This window comes from Neolamprologus brichardi, chromosome 16, assembly GCF_056152115.1.
Source record: "Neolamprologus brichardi isolate AB-2024 chromosome 16, ASM5615211v1, whole genome shotgun sequence".
Taxonomy (NCBI): domain Eukaryota; kingdom Metazoa; phylum Chordata; class Actinopteri; order Cichliformes; family Cichlidae; genus Neolamprologus; species Neolamprologus brichardi.
This window is the reverse complement of record NC_142119.1, coordinates 2,413,679-2,437,465: the sequence shown is the minus strand read 5'-3', so window position 1 is coordinate 2,437,465 and position 23,787 is coordinate 2,413,679. Positions and strand designations below refer to the sequence as shown.

The window sequence follows — 23,787 nt, the reverse complement described above, 5'->3', positions numbered from 1 at the left end:
CTAATGTGAAATATGTTCCGTGGCCCTAAAAGGTTGGGAAACACTACTGAGAGTTACTGAGCTACTGGTTCCCAGTCTGTGCCTGCTCACTGGTACACACTGACACTATACCCAGTATGAACTCTCAGCTCTGCAGGGCCAACAGGGGGCAGCGTGGAGCTGGAAAAACATCAACAAAGCACAGACACCATTTATTTTCTACAGTCTTTAATGAGCTTTTCCAGTTTGCTTTGTGATGCCTAACATTAGCCTGAAGCTAATCAGAATACAAATAATTTTTTAGTTATTTCAGATGCAATCAGAACGCTCATACTTTAAAAAACCCAAAACATAAAAAGCAGAATAAAGGTAGATCTGATTTATTTGTGCTTGTGGCGGGTTTCATTCTGACATACAGTAATCCTTCAGTCTCAAGACAACAAAGAGGAACGCTGAGTGACATCAGCGGCGCTGACACAAAGAGCGCTCGCACACTCCGAGGCCGCCGAGTGACGCGAGAACAACAGCAGCTGTACAACAACAACACGACGGTTACAGCAAGAGTCTGACGGAGACAATGGTCCAATGGAGCGTCGGCACCAAAGTGACGTCAGACCCACCTGCTGTGCAGATTCAACCAACTCCAAACCTTTTATTCTCAGAGCAGATGGATTCAAGCTTATTTCCGTTTACAGCAGTCTGCTCTTTTACAGTGTGGCGTTCCAGTTATAAAGGACGACAGCACAGCCCAGCCTCCTCACACACACACACAGATACACAAAGGCCTTTGTGCTGACAGCAACAACAAACTCACGCAGTGTGGTCCCGTTCGGGTTTGGCACCTAAAAATAAAACCAGAGGAATGTTTTCTCTGGAGGCTGAGAGCTGCCACTGTCTGAGGTCAGGATTTGTTGTTGGTGGCACCTCGGCTCCTCTGTGAAATAGTCGTCCCTACTTTCTCATCACCTCTCCACAACTTAAAGCAACCATCAGGAAATACTTCTTCCCACACTCACTCTTCCTGTTTAATCACCTCCTTCCTCTCTAAAAACCATCTGACACCTCTCTGTTTCCCACTTTGACTTCACTTTCCTGAACCACCTCAATAACTAATCCTTCCTTTCATCGTCACCTGAATCTCTGCTTATAAGACACGTGAGCGCATTATTTACATAAAAAATAGAAGTCCAGCACATAAATATTACAATAATTATAATAATAATAATAATAATAATAATCAGCTTGTGAGAATAACATTAAGAATAGAAAACAAAGAGTGAGCAGCAGCCCTGAGATGAAATCTTGAGGCACCCGGACCTGCAGAGGACTGCAGGAGGTCTAAGTGAAGGCTCTGCACACACTAAGTGCTAAAGTTTCTCCTCTAAGAGGAACTCGCAGCTCAGGGAGGAAATCATTTGAGTAAGTGCGGGCGCGGCCCACCCAGCTGATTCACCCCTTTATACTTACTTTTACTGCAGCACACTTCCAGCCAGAAATTTCATAATAACCTAAATGCAGATTAACACTGAAAGGTGCATATTTAGATTTTTTTAAGAGCTTTCTATAAGACCCTGAGCTACGTTTAAACCCTCAGTATGAAGCATATGTTGAGAAAATCCAAGTCTGACATCAGGTTTAAAGGCAATCATGCAGCAAACTCTTTCACGAGTGGATACAGGTACCAAAACTATTTTTAGATAATGTTACCCTGACCTGTCCCTTTTTAATATCCTAGAGTCAAAATCTTCCCTCTAATCATGTAGAAGTTGACTTCAGAAGGTTCTTTGTGGCGTATCTAAACTTATTTTCAAAATAATTTGCAAACAGGGCTGTGGGAGTGTAGAAATAGTGGGTTTTATTAACTGATAACTCAATTTTGGCTCAGAGAAGACTGACTATAAGATATCCATGCTGATAAAGGCTTCATTGCATATTTTCTGGTTTTTTTATGGTTAAATTGCCTCATGTTATGGTTAAAAACAAAAATGAGACACGGGAGCTCTGGAGGGATGCTTTAGTTGTAAATTTAACTTCCTCGCGGTAAGAATCCTGAAAACCTGGAAGTCTTTGAAACTGAACCTTGGTAGTTAAAAATCTGTTTAATAGGCTGGAAAATGGAAAAAATTAAGTTGGTAAGTGAGTTCCAGAGGGGGAAAAAACTCCACTAATTTTGTTGCTTGTATCCACTTCTGAAGGATTTATCTGCAGCACTATTAGGGAATGTTTGTCCTAAATATGGTCCACATCTGGCACCGATTCCACCTTACACAAGGCAGATGTCAAAGGAGCATCACCCTAACTCCACCATGTCTCCCAGGCCACATCTGGCCCACAAAGCAGCTGCTATAACTAGCCAAAAGCAGGCCTGATCAGGCCTGAATGTGGCCGCTATCTGACTTTGATGCGACAGAGAAGTTACCCTGACGCGGGCAGCAGCGGGTTTTATCTACAGATAGAAACATGAAACACTATAATGCTGCTGCCTCTTTTAAACATGCAAAGAACAACATGATCTCACTTCCTCATAGCAGAGGCGCTAATCTCCATATCACACATTTCAGCTGAAGCACAAGTGCAACTGAAAGCAGCTCCAGGTGAGTCAACTTCCCACAGTTAAGGCAAAGAATTCAGAAGCACCAGAAATGTTGCATAGATTCCCCTGGAAGTCCTCCGGAGCAGCCTTCATCAGCACAGAGCGGGTTTAATGCAGCCCTTCAAACGCAGATCAACAGACAGGAAATTAAATACTTGAGGTTAAACACACCGCATTAACTGAGACGTACTGTACAGTGTGAACAGCAACACATCAGAGTTTAGCCGGTTATCTTTGGTTGGTTTGAGTGGATCAGTATAAACAGAACGGTGAATGGTGGCCGGCACGCTGCTGGTTTCCAGGAGACTTAAAACAATTTAAAAGCTCAGAGGAAGAAGTGATCGCCGCTGCATCTTCATCTCCCTCTTATCATTTTTGCAGCTTCAAAATTCAGCATCCTCCCCGAAGCGAAACCTTTTTGCGTGTGAGTGGGGTGACTCCAGGAAGTTTTCCTTGTCTTCAAAGTCTTCGTGAGGGGCCGCCCACTTTGTGCCACAGCTCCTGGTACGGAAGGCGGTGGCGGCGGGGTCCGGGCTCGTGCAGATCTGCGGCTGCTGCCACAGCCAGGGGTGACTCATACAGTCGACGGCGCTGGGCCGGTCCCTACGGTCCAAACAGAGACAGTCCAACGATTAGACACATTCATGCAAAGAGATCGAGGTGCTGGTGTTTCACTGAACAATCTGATCTTTCCTTTAACCACATTTCTTCCTTTATAGATTAACACCAGCAGGTTCTTCTTGACATACTAGTTCTGATGAGATCATACCTAGCCCAGCATGCTGCCTGATGAGTGTGAATCCATCACACACCAGTGGAAAAACTTTAAAACAACACATGACGTGACTTGGAAAAACATCCATCACTGTTCTGTTCACAGCTATGTTTTCATTTTCATCTCTCTGTTACATGGAAGTTATGTTAAAACACCCACACTCTTACACTCGCACACAGACTCACACACAGATTGTCGTTTACTCACTCAGGTGCTTTGACCAGCAGCTTGCGGATGAAGTCCACAGCGAGCTCAGACACCCTGGAGAAGGCCTCCCTGCTGTAGTCCACATTGACCTGGGAAACATTCAGATACGTCTCCTGCTTGTCGTCCCCAGCAAACGGAGACTCGCCCGTCACCAGCATGTACGCGATGACGCCCACGCTCCTGAGAAACACACACAGGACACATCAGACATGGAGAGTCTGAAGGCTAAATGACACAAGCAAAATATCTGAAATAATCTTAGAAAAACAAATTAGAAGAACGATGTGTTCTCATCACATTTCCCACAAAAGAAGTGGGAAGCATTACATTAATACCCACACTGCCGAAGATCGCCTTCACTTTCATTTCCAGTTTGTGATGTTTTTCTAATGAAGCTGTGTAAGTCTTTAGATTTATGTTCACAGTGACCAATTCTTTTAAATCAACCCAAGTAAATATTTTACATTTTAAATTCACTTACAGCTCCACAAATGTGAGGAAACGTAAGGCTGGAATGAGCTTTGTAATAATGTAATGTACATCTGCAGACACTATGCACTAAAGCACAGTGTTTCCACATTTCTCTTATTTCATGAACAAAGTCTTGTTTAGCATTAACACAATGTAGTGTAAAGCAAGCCACAAATTTTAGACTTAACCGTATTTTTATACGTTTTTTTTTTCTTTCCAACCTCACCTATGGCCATTCATACTACACCAAAGTCAAAGTAATAGAGCACTAATAGATAGACAATAAAATCTATACACAAAAAGTGTTTTGGTTTTTCACCATCTACTTTGGAAATGTATTATTTTCACAGTGGGTTTACCATAGAAAAAGAAACTCCAAAAAGAAGACATTCTGTCAGTTGACAAAAATGTTGTTTTATAATGGTAGGACAGTCTGCAAAAGTGCTAACAGAACTTTATCTGTAAATTTAAACATTTATTTCTTACAATTTAAGCTTAAAGCAGCATTCCTTTCCCATGTGGAAAAACTGAGATATATTCCTTAAATTGAACTTCTTTCCTTATTTTAAAATATGTCAGGGATTACACATGTGGTTAAACTTTACTAAATTGTACTCTGACAAAAAGCGGAGTTTCACTTGTCTGGCACACTTGAGATCAAAGTGGGTTGCATGTGGCCCACGATGTAAAATGACTTCCTGCGCTGTGGTCACTGGTCACCACATGGCTGAGAGTCACTTCCAGCACGTACGCAGCTTAAGCTCAGCTTTTATTCTCCTGGTGGTGGAGTTCATGTTACTTTCTCTTCATGCTGGAAGTGGCAAAGTACAAGTGGTGATACCACTCCTTCCAAAGGGTTAAACCATGGCCATTTAGTACAGATATACTCACCAAAGGTCACTCGCCGTTGTGATTGGCTCGTAGTTGAGGATCTCTGGAGCTGAATACACACAAAAAAAAAAAGTAAAAGCTGTCAGTCAACAGTGAGAAGAGAAAAGATCTCTGTGTAATTTCCCAGATTAATTACTGACTCATGGTTCTTTCTGCATTTATTTATAGGTGTGTCACTCATCCACTCTCACAGGAGCTAGCACAGTAAAATGCACGTTGGGTAAGAATTGATCAAATGCATGATCTCCTCTTAGTCAACATTGACATTTTACATATAGTTTATTCTTGTGAATCTGACTGATGTTTGTCTATAAATATGTGTGAAATGTCCGGTGCTGCCTTTGTTTTATGAGCGTCAGCTTACCCACGTATTCAGGTGTGCCAAGAATCTCTCGGAGCTCTCCGACCGCACCCAGTCTGCGCGCCAGGCCGAAGTCCACGATCTTTATGTCTCCTGGAGGCGACGGGCTGGTCAGGAGGATGTTCTGTGGCTGAGAGAGGCAGAGAGGGAACAAAGTGAAAGCAGGAAGTGCTCGAGGGATAAAACTCATTTCTGATTGCAAAATTCACCTCATGATGAATGTCTCTGCACAGGAAACAGTTATTTAATTAAATACACGACTATTATGATATTGCGCCATTCTCTTTAAAACAGTCTGAGAACATTTAGTGCTGTATGTGACTATCCTGTAATCACAGGTATAAAAAAGACTTATTGATTTAACTTGAAATGAAATTTAAGACCAAATCTGCACACATGAAAGCTGAAAATATGCTTGTTTAAAGTAAATGCACTGATGTCAGCCAGTATAAGTTCTCCTTTTTCTGTTGTGTCAGTTCAGTTTGGCTGTTTGAGAAGTTAATTTGCTGTATCACTGTTTTTTATTACTTTGATCAGGTCTGAGTTTAGCCAACGTCTTTTAAAAGACTCAAATTACTTGTAAAAAAGAAAAAAGGTGAAATGAAACTCACTTTCTACAACATTATCTGTCTTATTCAGGCCTAACCAGCTTGGTCCCTCACACTCACCCAAACTGATTTTATGACAATAAAATACTTCTTTTTAAAGGACCTGTGGGTCAAATGACAAGTATTTCTGACAGTGATGACAGTTTTATGTTGACATGTAAAATTCCCACCCTCATGAGTAAAATAACACATTTAACAAAGGCATTTGCTAAGATTTGGTATTTAGTCAAGATCTTGAATTTTTGAGACCCCACACAAACCCCACACATTTAATTCATTATTGTGGCCCAGGAGAGTCAGAGGTGTGTGACGATCCTGGTATCAACATGTAGATTTATTTTTGTAGTCCTATACAAAAAAAGATATCAGCTGATTCTTAGGGGCTCAGGTGGTGGACACTCAATTTGACCCCGATGTAGCGGCAACAAAACTCTTCACACCCTGCTGTCACTGCAGCAGAAGTCATTTCCAGGCTCTCTACAATCCTGATTCTAGGCTTAACTGTGGCATTAAAAAAGGAATTTAGGATTTTGAGCGCTTAGAGAAGGGAAACACCCGAGTACTTAAGGTTAAGTCTGTGGTGAGTTGAGTAAACGGTTAAAAATAGATTCACTTTGGTTGGATGTGTCTGAATACCTTGAGGTCTAAGTGGACCAGGTTGCTCTGATGGAGGTAGTGGACTCCCTCCAGCGTCTGCCTGATCAGGCGCGTGATCCGGGCCTCGGGCAGCAGCTCGTCGGATACGCAGTGGTCAAATATCTCTCCACCGGCCGCACTGCATGAACAGGAGACAAGAAGGAATGTCTGGTGAAATATGAAACACAGACCAGTTTGATACAGACTGTGTGTGTTAGAGTTTCCACAGGAGAAAACAAAAATGCATTTATGGATTAAAGGGTGGTGCAGTGGTTTTAGTCTCCAGCCCACAGCCAGAGGGACGCAGGTTTGATCCTGCATGTTGTGGCAAGGTTTTATTGAGAAAGAGAACCTCTTTCCTGGTTAGTCATTGCAAAAAAAACAAACAAAAAAAACCCACTGCAGGCACACAGATGAAGACTGAAGCGCTAAAATGTACGAGTAGAAAGTTTTTACTACACCTCAGATAACTCAAGCTTCTAACTGCCATTTCTGAATTTGAATTTATATCCTTGTTGCTGTAATCGCAAGCAAAATGTCGGTACGAGTTAAGAACAAGCCTAAAGCTGAAGAGAAAACTCTGGTTTGTTTTTCGTAAGTTTCACTCGGTTGACAGTAGTTAGCACTATGTCAGTAGTAGCTGCATAGATTCCACACATACAAAAGTACGTGACGAGCTTGACTATCGTATGGGCATGCCATGCATCCAGAGGGGGACACACTGAGCATCTGTAAACACTCTAAGTTTTGTATGTAGAACTTTATGTTCAGCCATTTGTTTACTGTGAGCTTTTAGCTTTTACTACAAATCATATGATTCTTTTTGACTTACCCTGTAGTTTAATCTGCCCGGCAGTATATAAAGTAATGAAAGATTTAAAACTTAAACCTCAATAAAACTTAATTTGCTGAAAAATTGGACCACATTTTTTTAAAAGAAAAGAAAGAAAAGAAGTAAATCAAAATGAGTCCCATGTATTTTTATTTACTTAGTTTTGTAAGTACGTCAAATCTAGGCCTCATTTTTACTTTCTTGTTATTATTATATTTCATTTAATTAAAGTGTTGCACCTAATTTTAGTTTCTAGCTCAGTTAGCTGTAAATAACCATTGCATGTGCAATGGCAGCTGGCTGATGCAGCGTCTTCACACTCAGGTATGAAATAAAAATATATTGATAAAGAATGAGGGAACTGCACGAGACTGAATGAAATACTTCAGGTGAGGAATGCATCTATGATCCAGAACAAGGAATTCTAATGGAAAAGTAAACAGATGAGAGATAAATCAGTAAAAATAGCCAGACCGAGAAAAACTTTCAATAAGAATTCAAAACATGCTAACAAAAGTAGAGTTGGAGAAACTGAGAAAGCAGAAACTAGACAGGATGCGGGTAAAGACATTTCTAAACAGGTGCACTACGTAGCAAGTTTTTGGCATGCATGATCGATTACTGCTCCTGTTCTAGAAACCTTGAGTTTGTTTATACTGAGATGCAGGAAATGCCGGAATTTCTTTTCCATAAAAACGAGCCAACTTGAATTTCACCTGCTTGGCGGCAGATTTCCTCTCTGACTCCTTCCTCCTGCTTCACCTGAAGCAGCTGATTGATGCTGGGTTTCATTCATACAGCCGATATTAAAGCTCATATTAGAGCACATTAATCTGCATCTTTCTAAGACAGCTGTGACTACACACGCCATTTAACAGAATCAGCCCACAATGACATTGTGCAGTGTTCTGTAACAGAAACCTACAATTTCCTTGTTATTTGTGGCTGTCACAGAATAGGTTCAATGTAAATCCTGCATGACAAAATAAGAGAACTGTGGTACATCTTTGGCAAAGATAAAAACAATCCTCACAATCTGTTTTATACATTATGACTCATAGATCCAAAATGTTATCACTCCGGTTTGTAACATGGAGCTTTGTCATGCTGGAAAATGCAGATTGTCAACAAATTGCTCCTGGAAGAAGTTGGTCAGTAGTCTTTAAAACATATTATCGAATGTATTAACTGTATCACAGAAAGTCTTTACTTTGAAGGCACAGTGTCTCTGTTTCCAGTTTGCATCACACTTTTCACGACTGCTTAGCAGGGAGTTTCCTATGGAAACAACTACCAACCACAGCAATCGGCAAGCGACTAAAGCAATTTCAGGGATGTATTTGGTGCAGCACTCAGCAGCCTCCAGACTGCTTGCTGAACAGCTGGGGGAATACAGATTTTTCCCTAGTAACCAGTGGTTGCTACTCAGTCTCTGGGTCGATTGGCACTGAGGCCTAAGACAGAAACCTCTTGCTCCAAACTGAAACTTGTCCATACTCCTGTTATCACTGCATCAAAATGGAGGCTTTGCTATTAATTTACCCATTGCCATGGCAAATCTGAGTATCAAAGATCCAGGCGGCGATGGATCTATCTGATTTTCAAGCACAATCTCAGGTTGAATACAGACTCAACCTCAGGAGTTTCTACTTTCTGAGTTTAAAGTTAGCTTCAAATACTGCTGAAGCTGCTTTCTGGAACAAGGACCAGGCCATTATTTTCCAGACTGTCTTAGATCAACAAAGTGAGCTGTTTACCATGTTTGCACTTTGGAGGGGATTAAGGTGTCTCCAATGACAATTACAGGTGTGGTTAGAAAAAACAGAGCAGTTCATTTCAACAAGCCCTCATGTATTCTCATATCTAATCTTGCAGTTTCAGTTTTGATTGTACAAAGTGACAAGACAAATGGCGGCACAGACAAAGGACGTGACATTCGTTTGAAAAGGGCTTTTAAACAGGAAAGGTTAAGAGGTCAAGACTAAGAGGACGGTGGTTCAGGTCACCTTCAGCTCAAGCTTCCAGCATGTTGCTGTAGCTTTCAACCTATTCCTGATAAACCTGTTATGAAGGATGAGCTGTTTGCTAATTTGGCAGCTCCTTAGGACTTGACAAACAGGACTTCGCCCTCATACAAGGGTTTACAGGATCTCACTGCTGGCTTGGCGTGTTTGAGGAAAATAGAAGCACTCAAGTTAAATGTATGAATTAAATAGGATGCATCATATATAAAATAAAACAGGCAGAAAGTTTGTGTGAACTCACTATTCCAGCACTAAGACAATGTCGTGATCCGTCTCGTAAGCGGCATGCAGGTTGACCACTCGGGGGTTGTTACGTGCCATCTCCAGGACAGCCATCTCATGGATGACCTCTGCCCGGCAGTCGCGACCTCGTCTCCTCTTTTTTAGGAATTTGGCAGCGAACGCTTTTCCTGTGGTTTTCTCCACACACCGTTTCACCACAGCAAACTTGCCCCTGAGAGGAAAAAAAAGCAGGACAAGAATACACAAACTGAAGCTGAGTTTTAATTTCTTTTTTTACAGGTATATTGATTAAACAGGAAATGCCTGAGTAAAGCTTTTATAAAGTTTATGTAAAAACTGCAGTTCCTCTAATGCCCACTGGAGGCTTCCATGTTAAAATGTCCAACTTTACAGCAGAAATAAACATGTTTACAGCCTGCTACACAGACAAGTGGCCTCTGTAGTTATTTCTACTCTTTTATGATGACCCTACAGGGTTTGAATTTTGTGGGGTGTGAGGTTGACAGGTGGATTAGTGCTGCCCTCGCAGTCATGTAGGCTCTGTATAGGACATTTACCATCCTATGTTTCAACACTCACCATTGGTAATGAACTCTGGGAATGAACAAGGTCATGGATAAAACCGACCCAAAAACATTTTATCTGTCGGGTGTCTGGGTTCAGCTGTAGCGATAAGGTGAGATTTTTCTTTCTAATCCTTGCTGTAGTAAAGATGTCAGTAAATGTATTTTTTTCCTAGCTAACATATGCAGGACATGAATTACCATGCATTTAGGTCAAGGCCATTATGTTCTGAAATTCTGCTCATGCAAGGTGTAAGTATAACTAAATCCAGCTTTTTAAACCTTGTTATGGGGCAATATCAATTTGATTAAACACATTTTGTTAGGTTCCATTTATTAATATTGGAGTTGTAACCACTTATTTAGATTTATTCATCTGGTTTTAAATAACCACCTGGATTTGATTTAGAGTTGTTTCTAGAAGAACTTGGTTAGGATTTTTTTAGTCTTCTCCTTAGCACAAATGCCAGAAACTAATGGGTCAAGTCATGGTTATTACACCATCTTATACATATACATATAAGTGTATATAAACAGGCTTTTTTCCAGGCTACAAATTGGCCTTTGGCATCAACTTAAGAGAAATCTTAACTTTTCTTTCCTTTTATTTTTGTCCATTGCGTAAAAAAAAATGTTTAAGATATTTTTACAAATTGTCTATCACAGTGCTGGTGATTTTCCTTTGATGTAAAACGAAAGCTTCTTTGGTTGTTTCCATCATTTTTTTTCTGTGCAGGAAAAACCCTGATAAACATTGTGGTTTGAGCCATTATCCACTGTAAGATTAATTTCGATGGCTAAATATCTCCAACATGATTCACCGCAAACTTTCCTCAATATAAGTCAAATATAACTAATGATTAATATGTTTCATTTTATGCAGAAAATGCTGATTAGTATGTGATCCAGCCTTTACAACATAATAGCTGTAAGTGACTTTGTGATAAAGGTGCTATACAAATACAGAAATGGCATTAGATAACAGGTTCTGTGTGCGTGAGTGTTATCTAATGCTAGTACATTTCCAACAGCCTACTGCCATGTCTTGTCACCGTGGTAACCATTTGTTTAGGTCATTAAACTTCATTTTAGAGCCATTTTAACATTTAATACATATTTAAAACTTTGTTTAAAGTTCATCTTGTTACCAGCTGTGCAGATAACAGCCCTAATTTCAGCTCTCTAGGAAAACCTAACTTTTCTAGGTTACAGACCCAGAAGGAGTTCTTTGAATTGTGCCAAAACATCCTACACATCATGTGATAGCATATAAGCCTCCACCATGTTAAACCTTCATGTCTTCTTGTACATATTCTTTTCCTGCTTAAAGGAAATTTGCTTTGCTTTGTTAGCGAGGGAGCTATTTAAGTAGAATAGATATTTATGTATATTAAATGGTCAGAAGTAGTTTGGTTTAGTTTAATAAGCAGGAAAATGAAAAGATTTCTGGTGAAAAGCCGACTCTGAGGCAGGAAAAGTCTCTACAACTCAACTACCTGTTTCTTTTGTTTGGCTGCACCTCGTAAACAACAGTGTTGCTCCTGAAACGGTCATACTAGGGATATTCCCGCTCAATGACATCATAGAGAGCCAAGGGCAGAAAGACCGGCCTGAAACAGAGTTCAGAGCAGTCTGAAGCCTGAGCTTTCAGCTGACAAGATTACTGACCTCAATATTTGAAACTTTAACCATGTTTAATGTGAACATCCACCAATGGAAGAGGAGATTTAACAAAATAAGCTCCCTCTGAAGACACTTGCCAAAAAGGTGTTTTTTGTTTTGTTTTGTTTTTGTTTTTTTTTTTGGGGGGGGGGGGGGGGGGGGGGGGGTTGTTGTTTTTTTTAAGATCAAGCTCTTATCTCACATTACAGTCATTTCAAATACACAGACAAATGATGATTGAAGTGTCTTTAATTAATTCCATGAACAGCAACAGCCAACAGAAGCATTTAAGCTTCATTCTGACAAATAAATAAATAAGTAAGGACACACAGTGAAAGGTCCTTGTTTAGGGATTTAGTTATAGCTGGGAAATTACCTTAAATTCAAAAGTAGAGCTACTACAGTTTAAGATTAACACCTTTGTGCCAGCCATGTTCTCATCACTGAGTTTTAACACATTTCACATCAGAACTTCCTGTTTTAACAAATTGCAAACAAAGTGGCGAGCAGAAGTAACCCAAGCCGGTTCCGCTTTCTTAAGTCTGCTTTCCACATGTACTTGTTTCCTTCCTCCTGCAGACTAACACTAGCTACACTTTAATGCTCTGCGTGACACATAATGACTTCAAACACACCTCGGGCTTGTCAGGATATGATCATCAGCTGTCTGTGGTTGCCATGGCTCGTACACAAACACATGATAAAGGTCTCCTTTTATACCAAGGCTTCATATTTTCCCACTGTACAATAAAGTCACCTCCCCTGGTCAGAGGCTGGAGTGTTAAGATTTAGAGTCCAGAGTCCAATCACCATTAACTTAGTGCATTACACTGCATGACTCGATCTGAGCTATTCAGCCAGCACATGCAAAAAGTTAGGGTCAGTGTATCAGCATGAATACACAGATAGGTGACATCAACTGTCCTTCAAATGTGTTGTTGCAGCTCCTTCTTGAGCTATCTTATTTTATTTTACTGAGCTGTTTTTACTTCGTATAATCTAGTTTGTTACGGGCTAGGTTTAATATTTTGCTAACCTGGTAATTTTCCAAATTTGGGGATTTTTTTATGTTATTCTATCTGAACAGTCATGCAAGACCTCCTCTTTCATGTGACAAGGTAGCACATTTGCTCAACTCTTCCTGTTTATTAACACTCAATGCTAAAAAAAAAAAACTTTTTCTGTAGAGTAGGTGCAGAAAAGAAGTAAATATAATTTTTTTCCTCAGTTTTCATGCTGTATGGTCTTAACCTCTGTAATTTAACCTCTTGCCTCTCTCTACCTGCTTATTAAATGACAACCCTGTTTTATGTTTTAACTATCCAATTATCATTCTTGGTCCCTACTCCTTCATATTAGCACTAATACACTAATAATTAGTGTCCTGGACAAACGAATCACTCTTGGGCCAACAAAGATTTCAGTGTGCATGTTAATATTAGGATTAGGATTTTTTCATAGTGAGTAAACCACACAGTGGCATATTAATGACTAACCTCACGTTGAGAACCAATCATTTCTGAAGTTTTCTTGGCTCAGAATTGGTCAGTTTTTGGTGTCTTCTTCCTGCCATGTATGGCATTTGTCTCCACCCATCTGGGTCCCTCAACATGACAACAATTAAATCCTCATGCCAAACCTTTCTTCTGCTAATGTTTATATGAGCCTAACCAATCACAAACCCTCCAAATGCTACTGCTGTTTATTTTTATGTCTCAGTTTATGCTTCAAGTTAAAGCAGAACAGGACATTTTAGGTTTATTTTTTAAGGTAACTACAAAGTAAATGTGGTCAGGGGCAATATATACAGTATTTTACTGGAATGCAACTTCACATAAGTTTTTTAAGGTCTTATGTAACAGTCTTTGTGGATTTGTGCATTTCCTTGTTGTGTTGTAGTAAATGTTAAAAACTATTAACTGTTATTGTAGGTGTGGTTTCAACAGGAATGCTTTTTGAGTCACAACTCATCTGAAACTTGCTGAATTTTTTAAAGTGTGGAAAATTGTCATAGTAAATGAGACAAGTTTACCCTTATAAAGCCATCAGTATTTAACGGTTAAACTACACCCCACCATCACTGGCACAACAGATATATCAGAAGGAAACTGCAGACATGATGTAAGAGTTCTTTTGCACAAACTGTAATTAAAGGCGGAACTTTCTGGAACTCTGCACCTGCCAGTTTAGAGCAGATTAGAGCTATTAAACCTTTCTGAACAGAGGTTAAAATCCAGCCACTGGTTGTGAATATGAATTCCTGCAATAAATCATAAGAATCTTAATAAGGTATGATTACTTGTAAAAGTTGAGAAATACTTCATGCGGTGAAAGTCCTGGGAATTCTTGTTGAGATTGGTTTAGGTTATTTTAGCTGTTGCATAGGCCAATGGTGACAGAGGCCATTACCAGCCTGCCAAAGGGCCCTTGTCTAACACCCTTTGATGGCTAAAAGCTTAAATTTTCCTGTTCACTGTCATTTCTTTTGTGGAGATACAGGCTCACTCCACACTGTGAAAATGTCTTAAAAGTTAAATTACTCAGAAAAACTCTAAGTATGACAGATTTAACCCGTTCCATGGTGGTGTGTAAATTTTAAAATAGTTAGACAGTTGAGTCAGTAAATACAGAACGCTGAGATCTATTTGAACATCCCTTAGGCTGTTTAACTGTTTTCCAAATTAAATACTACTTCCTGTAGTCTGGTACAGGAAGGGCATGGGGAAAAGGTTGCAGCCTCTTCTGAACCTTTGTCCTAAGCCAGCTGAACGTTTTCAGACTGTTTTTCATCGCAGTTAAAAAGACAGGGAAATATTTACTGGCGTGTTTTTAGAGATCAAACAGGACTTTTTAGGCCCATGGACTAAAATGAGTGTGATATTTTTACTACTTTAGTTTTTACTCACTGTAACACAACTTCAGGGTTTTTCCTGCTCAAAACACAGTCTTTGGGGGTTGACTACACTGTGTGTTAACTTTTAAAAATAGGTTTATGACTTTACTGTTATTTTTGCCTCTTTGCTGAGTATTTTATATTCACAAAAAACTGAATGACAAGCTTGACACTAAATTTTTCCAAAACTCTGGTATTATAAGGAGTAATTGTAAGGAGTCCCTGAAACGGTCTTAGAAGAGCAGAGGATGCACCAAGTTTCAGATTTTTAATATATAGGTGTATTGTCTTGGTTAATTTCATTCAAAAACTTAATGTTTTGACATGAAAATTTTGTGTTTATGAACAGCATTTCATTGCTGTATAAGATTAACCATAATTCATGTAGCAATCACAAATTTGAATAAATAACTTTTTTTTGCTTAAAGTGGGCAAAAAATTCGCTGTACGTAGATTGTAAACGAAAACCCCTTTGAAAGCCTGCAACACATTTTACTCACCTGCACCTCGAGAGACTAAACAGACTAAAAACCTATTTTCTCAAGAATACATTAATGATTCGGTACAAAGCTCATGTGTACTTAGGTGAGACTGCACAATTAGCCCAGTATTTGGTCATGCACACTTTCGACTAGGTAGAGTGTTGTTTGTGCTCTATAACAGCAATAGCTTTGTGTCTTTTAAAGAACATCAGACTTTAAATACCTTCAGATACAAAGTTTTATATTAGTTTTATATTATATTATATAATATATATTCGTTTTATATCAGCCAGGGATATATATCAGCCTAATAGTTTCAAACATCCCTCAAAATCTATATTCTATCTATCCATGCAGAAGTCACTATTTTACAGCCTATCCGTTAGTAAAAAGTAATCTCATAGCATACTGGATGCACAGATTGAGAGTGCATTTACCTGAGAAAGCATTGTTACAATCATGCTCTTTATTTTAATCAATATAAATAGATACATAAGAAATACAATGCTCCAAACCTAATATTCCCAATCAGCCCTTGCATTAAAGGTTATTCCCAGTAAGGACCTTTGTTTCTTATTCTTTCTGGGAAAAGGGTGCTTGATGCGTAGTGATCGTTAGTGAAGAGGAACTGTTTAATCCTAAATTAAGCTTGGTGAATATTTAGTAGGAGGGTTATGTGATCTTTAAAAATGTCAGGTGTCTACTTCTCCTTTTTTGGAAACCAGATTGTGTACAGTTCACTTATGAAAGACACAAACAAGAAACAAGTTACATGCATACATGTGCATGTGCCTTCTTGCTCTGCTTTATCTTCAAAGCAATGACAGTCAAATAAAGAAATGCTTGGAAAAACACTGACGTGCACCTACCAGGAAATGTAAGCACACGCCATGTTTTTAACACTTGATTTCTTAGTTCTTCTTATTTCTACACCACTGAAAAGAACACTAATAACAGATGTAGCCGGTAGACTATATATATTGTCCCAGTCTCCAACTGATTCAGCTCCACTGTCACAACAGACACGGGAAATTTTTTACAGCTCTTACAGTGCGACGTATCTGTCCACCAGAGAAACATCCGTCCTATCATCTGACATTTACTTTGGTGATTTTGAGATATTTGACTTTCCCTATATCAGTAGCCGTGTATTTACATGTCTACAGTAAAGCTGATACCTTCTATGACACTGGACGGTGCGTTCCTGTACCTGTACTTCACAAGTGTAGTACTAAATAAATACAACAAAAGACTTATAAGTAGTAACCCTGTCTTAGTAAGTGATAGTAATACAGAAACTGAGTTTCATCTGTAAATATCTGACTGTATAGTGTCAGGTACAGCTCCCAGGTGTCACATACAGCAGGTGCACTCTCTTGCGGACTCACCTGCCCAGCTCCCCGGTGATCTCGTACACACTCTCCAGCGGCTCCGTGCTGATCGGAGTCTGAATCTCGCCGAGCAGTCCGGCGGAGAGTCCGCTACGACTGTCCAGCCGCCTCCGAGACATCTTCCTCTCCTCCTCGGTGCTGCTTCCCGGCTGAAAACGGTGCCAAACGCCGAGCAGAAGTGAAAGAAACGGTGAAAATGAGCTAAACTAACGTTACCACTGCTCGTTTCGCCGTAGTTACATGTTAATGTTAGCTCAGCCGGTCACCGCGCGCCGCTCCAGCTCCCCGGCTAGCTCAACTGTCGCTAAGTTAGCTCGACGGCACTTAAAAAGTGACTTAAACCGATTTTCCTCAGCTCAAGAAAAGCGAAGCTGGGGTCTATAAAGTCCGCACTCATGGGCTGTTAACACAAAACCTATCCGAGCTGCCGCTGCGGTCGGCTGTTAGTCCGCTCATTGAGTTTGTCCGCACAGTTTGCGATCATTTTCACATCCCTGTTTGACACCGTCGTCGACGCGTCAGTGCGCATGCGCACTGCTTTTGTGCTCAGTTGAAAGGTTTGAATTTGGACACGGCCGAGATATGGCAGCCTATACATGTCATTAAAGGAGCGGGTTCGAAATTCAGAAAACATATAAATGAATAACAAAAATAAATAATGAATCTTAACACTCAAAAGTTGGACTGTCAAAGTCCAACTTATGAGAGTTAATTTAATTTACAATATTTGTGAAATAACAAGCTTACTGTTTGTTTTTTTAAAATTATAAATATAAGACATATGGTATATATGTGTGATATGACTTTTTAGTTTTACAATAATTTTTATTATAATAGCACTTCATCACCTTGACATACTATCTAATAATGGTGACTTATTGTAATTATAGATGAAAAATGCAAATCATGAAATAGAAAATGCATATCTAGGTCTTGCACATATGAACTCAGTTTTCAAGATTTTAAATCTCTTAAAATCTCTCGCTCGTGTGTCTTTAAAAACACTAAAAAAACTTATTTCAAAAATACATTTGTAAGATGAAAAGTTTAAATTATATCAATGGAAATTTAGATTTGATATCTCACAAATTGGCAGCACGGTGGCACGGTGGTTAGCACTGTTGCTGCACAGCAAGAAGGTCCTGAGTTCAATTCCACCATCAAGCTTTCTGTGTGGTGTTTGCGTGTGTTCCCTCCGGGTTCTCCGGTTTCCTCCCACCGTCCAAAGACATGCAGCTTGTGAGGATAGGTTGACTGATTAATCCAAATTGTCACTAGGTATGAATGTGAGTGCGAATGGTTGTCTGTCCCTGTGACAGACTGGCGACCTGTCCAGGATGTACCCCGCCTCTCGCCCTATGACAGCTGGGATAGGCTCCAGCACCCCCCGCGACCCTGAAAAGGATAAGCGGAAGCGAATGGATGGATGGATCTCACAAATTTGACAAAAATATTCTGCAACATTATCAGAACTTATATATAGGTTTTTAAAATGTATTTATTTTTGCCATTTCATCTAGTGTTTCTCTTTCTCGCACAAGGTTGCTTCCACATAAAACCATCCACTGTGTATGTACAATGTGTACCTTTATTAACAATGATCTAAGCTTAACACAGCCCTCAGCATCTAAACCAAATTTTCATTACTGCATGCATTCAAATCTGATATCTTTAAATATCTGCATCATTAATATATTAATGTAGCTTCACTTATCCTTTTTCCTTTTGTTACTTGGACAGAAACCTCAGGTTTAGTAGTGGAGTGTTTAATCAGGGTGAGGCCTCCTTCATGATATACTTTGGTACCATTAACACAGTTTGTTTTTGACATACAGTGGCTTGCAAAAGTATTTGGCCCCCTTGAACTTTCCCACACTTTGTCACATTACAGCCACAAACATGGATCAATTTTATTGGAATTCCACGTGAAAGACCAACACAAAGTGGTGCACACGTGAGAAGTGGAACCAAAATCAGACATGATTCCAAACATTTTTACAAATAAATAACTGAAAAGTGGTGTGTGCGTAATTATTCAGCCCCCTTTGGTCTGAGTGCAGTCAGTTGCACATAGACGTTGCTTGATAAGTGCTAATGACTAAATAGAGTGTGTAATCTAATGTCAGTACAAATACAGCTGCTCTGTGACGGCCTCAGAGGTTGTCTAAGAGAATATTGGGAGCAACAACACCATGAAGTCCAAAGAACACACCGGACAGGTCAGGGATAAAGTTATTGAGAAATTTAAAGCAGGCTTAGGCTACAAAAAGATTTCCCAAGCCTTGAACATCCCACGGAGCGCTGTTCAAGCCATCATTCAGAAATGGAAGGAGTATGGCACAACTGTAAACCTACCAAGACAAGGCCGTCCACCTAAACTCACAGGCCGAACAAGGAGAGCGCTGATCAGAAATGCAGCCAAGAGGCCCATGGTGACTCAGGACGAGCTGCAGAGATCTACAGCTCAGGTGTTAGAACGGCCCAGTCAAAGTCCAGATCTAAATCCAATCGAGAATCTGTGGCAAGATCTGAAAACTGCTGTTCACAAACGCTGTCCATCTAATCTGACTGAGCTGGAGCTGTTTTGCAAAGAAGAATGGGCAAAGATTTCAGTCTGTAGATGTGCAAAGCTGGTAGAGACAGACCCTAAAAGACTGGCAGCTGCAAAAGGTGGTTCTACAAAGTATTGACTCAGGGGGCTGAATAATTACACACACCCCACTTTTCAGTTATTTATTTGTAAAAAATGTTTGGAATCATGTATGATTTTCATTCCACTTCTCACGTGTGCACCACTTTGTGTTGGTCTTTCACGTGAAATTCCAATAAAATTGATCCATGTTTGTGGCTGTAATGTGACAAAATGTGGAAAAGTTCAAGGGGGCCGAATACTTTTGCAAGCCACTGTATATTAGATAACTTTAGTAAAAGATAAGTAAGATCGTGAATCATTCATAAAAATTTTCCATTTGTTCTTTTATTACAATCATTGGAGTGAAATGGACACACACACACATACAGGAGCTTTGCATAGAGTGGAATTCTGAAAACTGGAGCCGGGTCCTGTCAGATGTACACAGAAAGACGAGCGGTGCAGCAGTCTTCATCTGCACCTGAAAAGCCTCAAAGTGATGGTGAACCGAAACTGACCCAACCGGGTGAATATCCTAACGTTAAGCGTCGCTGCCCATGCCACAAATCTGCTCCTCAAGCAAACATGAGGTGATGCTCTGTGAGCCAGAAACGGCGGTGGGGAGGAGGGGGGAATGTGTGGTTGTTCGACTGAAATAGAGAGCAGGCCTAATGGTTGACTTTGCAAGCCCCAAACCTTTGGTACATCCGGTGCAAAATATATATATTTAAACACACAACAGGACAGACATACATATACATTTATATACAAAGAGACAAACAGGACTGCACACATGGTACACATACATGTGCTCTCACAAAATCAAAAGCAGCCCTATTGATCCATTACCTGTTCAGCAATGAACCATGACCATCAGCCCGTGACTGAGACAGGCAGACACGCACATGTGAAGTTTTCGAAGCATGCTGCCGAAATACTCGCTGTTCCACTGTCAGGGAGAGAGCTAACAAACACCATCATCCTCCGCCTTGTTCCCACGAGCTAAAGGTACGACAGTGCCAGGTGAGCACAAGGGCGCACGCCTCAGGTGGAGCGCCACAACTGGAGCGGCACAATTTAACCAGCTCCCTCACCCCTTTGTCTGAATGTATAGCAGTATCCTCATGCAAAAAAAGCTAGTAAGGACAGTGTGTTGCACTATTTCAGCATGCAATATCGAGCTATAACACAACGCCACCTAGGAGTTTCTACCAGGTCCAGCTCACGGAGCTGACCAGGAAGATCCTGCATGCATTATTAGGGCGGGGGTGGGCGAGAGGTGTGGGTAGGGAGGCGGGGCTGAGATACAAAAGTCTGCCCACACATGTCGCATCGCAGGTGGGGATCTCTACCACTATTCCAGCCCCTGTGGTCTAACTCCAACAGGACTCTGTACAGTAGGTGTAATCGTGCATGCACCCTGTAGAAAATGAGTTTGTGTGTGTGAGTGCACTCAATGTTCGATCACATGCTTCAGAGACAAAACTACTGTCTGGCATGGACTGTATGCAACAAGTTCTAAAGTACAAGGCCATCATCATCATCATCATCATGTACCCTGGTCAGGAGGCCACTCAGAGAGGACCAGACCACTGGTTGTTTGAGTTGAGTGGGACTTTGCTGCCCTCTGGTGTTGATATCTGATATTTTGCTTTAAAAACTGCAGCTCCTACAGTGAGACGCTTGGATCTGGTCACATGTTTGCAAAGAAATAAAACTTCACGCCCAAGAGGCACTAAAATAATCCCACCAATGCCTCCTGGTACATCTAATAGCCATTCACTAGAGCGATGCATCAAAGCGGCCACCGCGTTGCTCAGGGGGAGTTGAACCTCAGATGATGCACATCTATGAAAGCAAAGGTTTATATGCAACTTAAAAGCACCATAATGCAATTAATTTAAACAATTTTCAAGCAGTTTAGTTTGCTAAAAATACCAGAAATTTATTTTTGATACTTAAAATGTGGATTTTTATTCCCAAATCCTTCTTTTACTTTAGCAGTAACTGTAATAATTGCTATACATGACGTTTAAAATTGTGGATCTGCTTTTTGTGATGATTAGTTAAGTGTAAAATGTAAAAAGTGATGGGTATATGCCATTATTTTGACCTTCCACTGTCCTGTCAAAGTCTGAGTTGAACTGAGAGCTTCTCCTCACAGCTGCACTCCATCTGTGACTTCTATTTGATCATTTTGGGGATCTTTTTGGTCTAACCATGAAAAGTGTTACATGAGTGAAATATATGTTTCTTTTAACGGCATAAAATTTGATATGATTGTAATTTTCTCCTCCTAATTACTGCATTGTGATGTTTTGCAGTGAACCATGGCTAACAGACTGAGATTTCCTTCTGCATAAAAAACATTTAAAAAGATAAATATTTAAGTTAAAACACTTTAAAATATGCATCCTTGGTAAAGGAAAGAATATAGATATGATAAACACAAATAAAGCCATTATAAACATATAAATGAGCCCAATGATCAGTTCAATCAATGAATTGGGTTATTTTTGAGGGTTGTTATCAGTAAAATGTTTTCCTCCCAGGAAATGTTACGACCTGTGACCTAGTTTGGCATTTCTTTCATTTGAGCCCTGATCCCCCGAGCAAGCTGGCAGCACCATAGATGCATCTCATGAGCCATCATTGCATTTATAAATCGTCAGTGCTTAAACAAGCCGAGTCACGCTTATGTTGAAACCTTCCAACTTCTGTTTCCTGCTCGAGGTTCATACATTCAGTCACTGGTTTGGTACATTCATCACTTTCACTGGCTGGGGAGGACTTTGTGTGTTACGTCAGAAAATGCCTCTATTGCTCATGAGAAATGTGTTGTAAGACAGGAACCTTGCGCTTCTGTGTGACACCGTCGTTCACACGTCACATGTTTTTTTTTTTTTACGTTTTTGGGCTGTGGTGTCGCAGTAACTGAAGGTAACAGTCCTGACCTCAAACCTGCCGTCATTACCACAATGTGTCACTGACGCTGCGCACAAGCACCGCCGATGACCTGCGACTCCGTGTCCAGCTCATTCGGGGTTCTAAACTGTGAGAACAGGTGTGTTTTCAGTGTGTATTTGTGCACACCAGTGTGTCCCCTCTCTTCGAACAAGCAGCCAGCGTTCGGTTTAAAGACTAAAATGTCACTTCATCCCGCGCCGATGAAGACTCTCGGGGGAAACACTGGTTTGCACTCATAATACAAAGACAATGCTTAAGTGTGTATTTGTGCAAAGGTGATTGGTGTGTCTTATAGTTCATATCACTGCAGCCCCGGAGCGGGACGGGCACAGTTTTGAGGTCCAGAGAAGGGAAAAGGAACTCAGTGGGTTTTTGGAGCAGCTGTCTCTGAGGAGGTGGAGGAGGAGGAGGTGCTAGAAATCCAGTAACCAAGGCCATTAACTAAAGAGATAAAGCACACATGTGGCTCAGTGAACAAAGGTTACCATGAAAACAAGAAATTGTACTGTACAGCTTTTCAACCCGTCCTCCGATTCTCCGTCTTTCGTCCTGAAGCTGTCGGAGGCGGAGAATCAGAGCAAAGCCAGCGTGCCGAGTGATGTAAAGCCATTTGGAAAAAACAGCAGCGTCATCCAGGGAGGGGAAGGGAGGGGGGTTTAGTTGCCTTTTGAGGATATTAGTTTTATTTTTAATGCCTCTAAGTGAGGAACACAGATTTTCAGATGGTTCTCTCTCCTGGGTGTCGGCCAATTTGAGGTTACTCCAAGCCGAACGTGCTCGTTTCCTCGACAGCGGTTACCAGCTTCTCATAGAGCATGGAGAAGGACGGGTAGGGGGGGAGGTCCAGACGATTAAAGCAAGTGTGAGCCCTGTGGAAACACAGCGAGACCTTATGAAACAGATGATGAGATGAGTCATCTGTTAGATTTTTCTTCTGCTTTTGTTCCTGTCAAATAATACACCCAAAAATAAAAATGCTGCACTTATACCCTACAGAGCTGCAGGTATGCTGCGTCTTTATTAGTCACTTGCATTTATAGAGAACATTTAGAAATAGCAATAGAGTTGACCTTAAGTGCTTTGCATTCAAAGCAGACGGATTAATAATAGAAACAGTTTAAAAAACATACAAAAAAACTAACATTTAAATAATGAATTAAAACGCTGTGAATGAACGTCAAAATCAGAAATATGATCTTTGATCAGAAACAGTATTGTTTATTTAAAAAAAACACTTCACTTAAAAAATATATATTTTTAACAATATTAATATTTTATTTGTCTTAGAAACAAACCAAAAAAAATTATGTAAATTGTTATTATATAAAATGTGACATAAATTGATGGTTCTGTTTTTTTATGTTTGCATCTATGTTTTTTAACATTTGTAATGAGCCCCTTTTAGTCTAATGATGTCAGTATGTATGCAAAAGCCAGGGGAAAATAATAGAAAAAATAAACAAATAAAAATTAATAAATAAATTAATTAATGTTATAAAAATAAAATAAAATAAATAAAAAGGCATTAAAAAGGTATATACATATTATATCAAATATGTATGATAATTAATTTGATA

At 40.1% G+C, this 23,787-nt stretch overlaps 2 protein-coding genes across 4 annotated transcripts in view; both read right to left on the bottom strand.

Moving 5' to 3' along the window:
- Positions 1-190: 190 nt before the first annotated feature.
- On the bottom strand, positions 191-17,130 carry stk17b (serine/threonine kinase 17b (apoptosis-inducing)). The gene is made up of 7 exons (XM_006807600.3): positions 16,609-17,130; positions 9,619-9,831; positions 6,522-6,660; positions 5,281-5,407; positions 4,917-4,965; positions 3,555-3,734; positions 191-3,175 (listed from the first exon to the last, which is right to left on the bottom strand). Exons 1-7 carry the CDS (start codon positions 16,728-16,730, stop codon positions 2,956-2,958), a joined length of 1,050 nt encoding a protein of 349 aa, XP_006807663.2. The 5' UTR covers positions 16,731-17,130; the 3' UTR covers positions 191-2,955.
- Positions 17,131-19,566: 2,436 nt separating this feature from the next.
- Positions 19,567-23,787, bottom strand: part of hecw2a (HECT, C2 and WW domain containing E3 ubiquitin protein ligase 2a) — a 47,239-nt gene continuing 43,018 nt past the window's right edge. For all 3 annotated transcript variants that reach the window (XM_087853159.1, XM_087853161.1, XM_087853160.1), the window contains exon 30: positions 19,567-23,079. In XM_087853159.1, coding sequence (XP_087709285.1) covers positions 22,968-23,079 — 112 coding nt within the window. In that variant the 3' untranslated portion in view covers positions 19,567-22,967. The remainder of the gene's footprint in view (positions 23,080-23,787) is intronic.

What these genes read in the sequence shown, in the direction of transcription:
- stk17b (XM_006807600.3), bottom strand. Translation starts at nt 16,730, where the DNA reads ATGTCTCGGAGGCGGCTGGACAGTCGTAGCGGACTCTCCGCCGGACTG. An exon ending in ATCACCGGGGAGCTGGGCAG is followed by an intron (nt 9,832 to 16,608) that starts GTGAGTCCGCAA and finishes TTTTCCTCTCAG; the next exon opens with GGGCAAGTTTGCTGTGGTGA. An exon ending in ACAACGGCGAGTGACCTTTG is followed by an intron (nt 3,735 to 4,916) that starts GTGAGTATATCT and finishes TGTGTTTCTCAG; the next exon opens with GAGCGTGGGCGTCATCGCGT.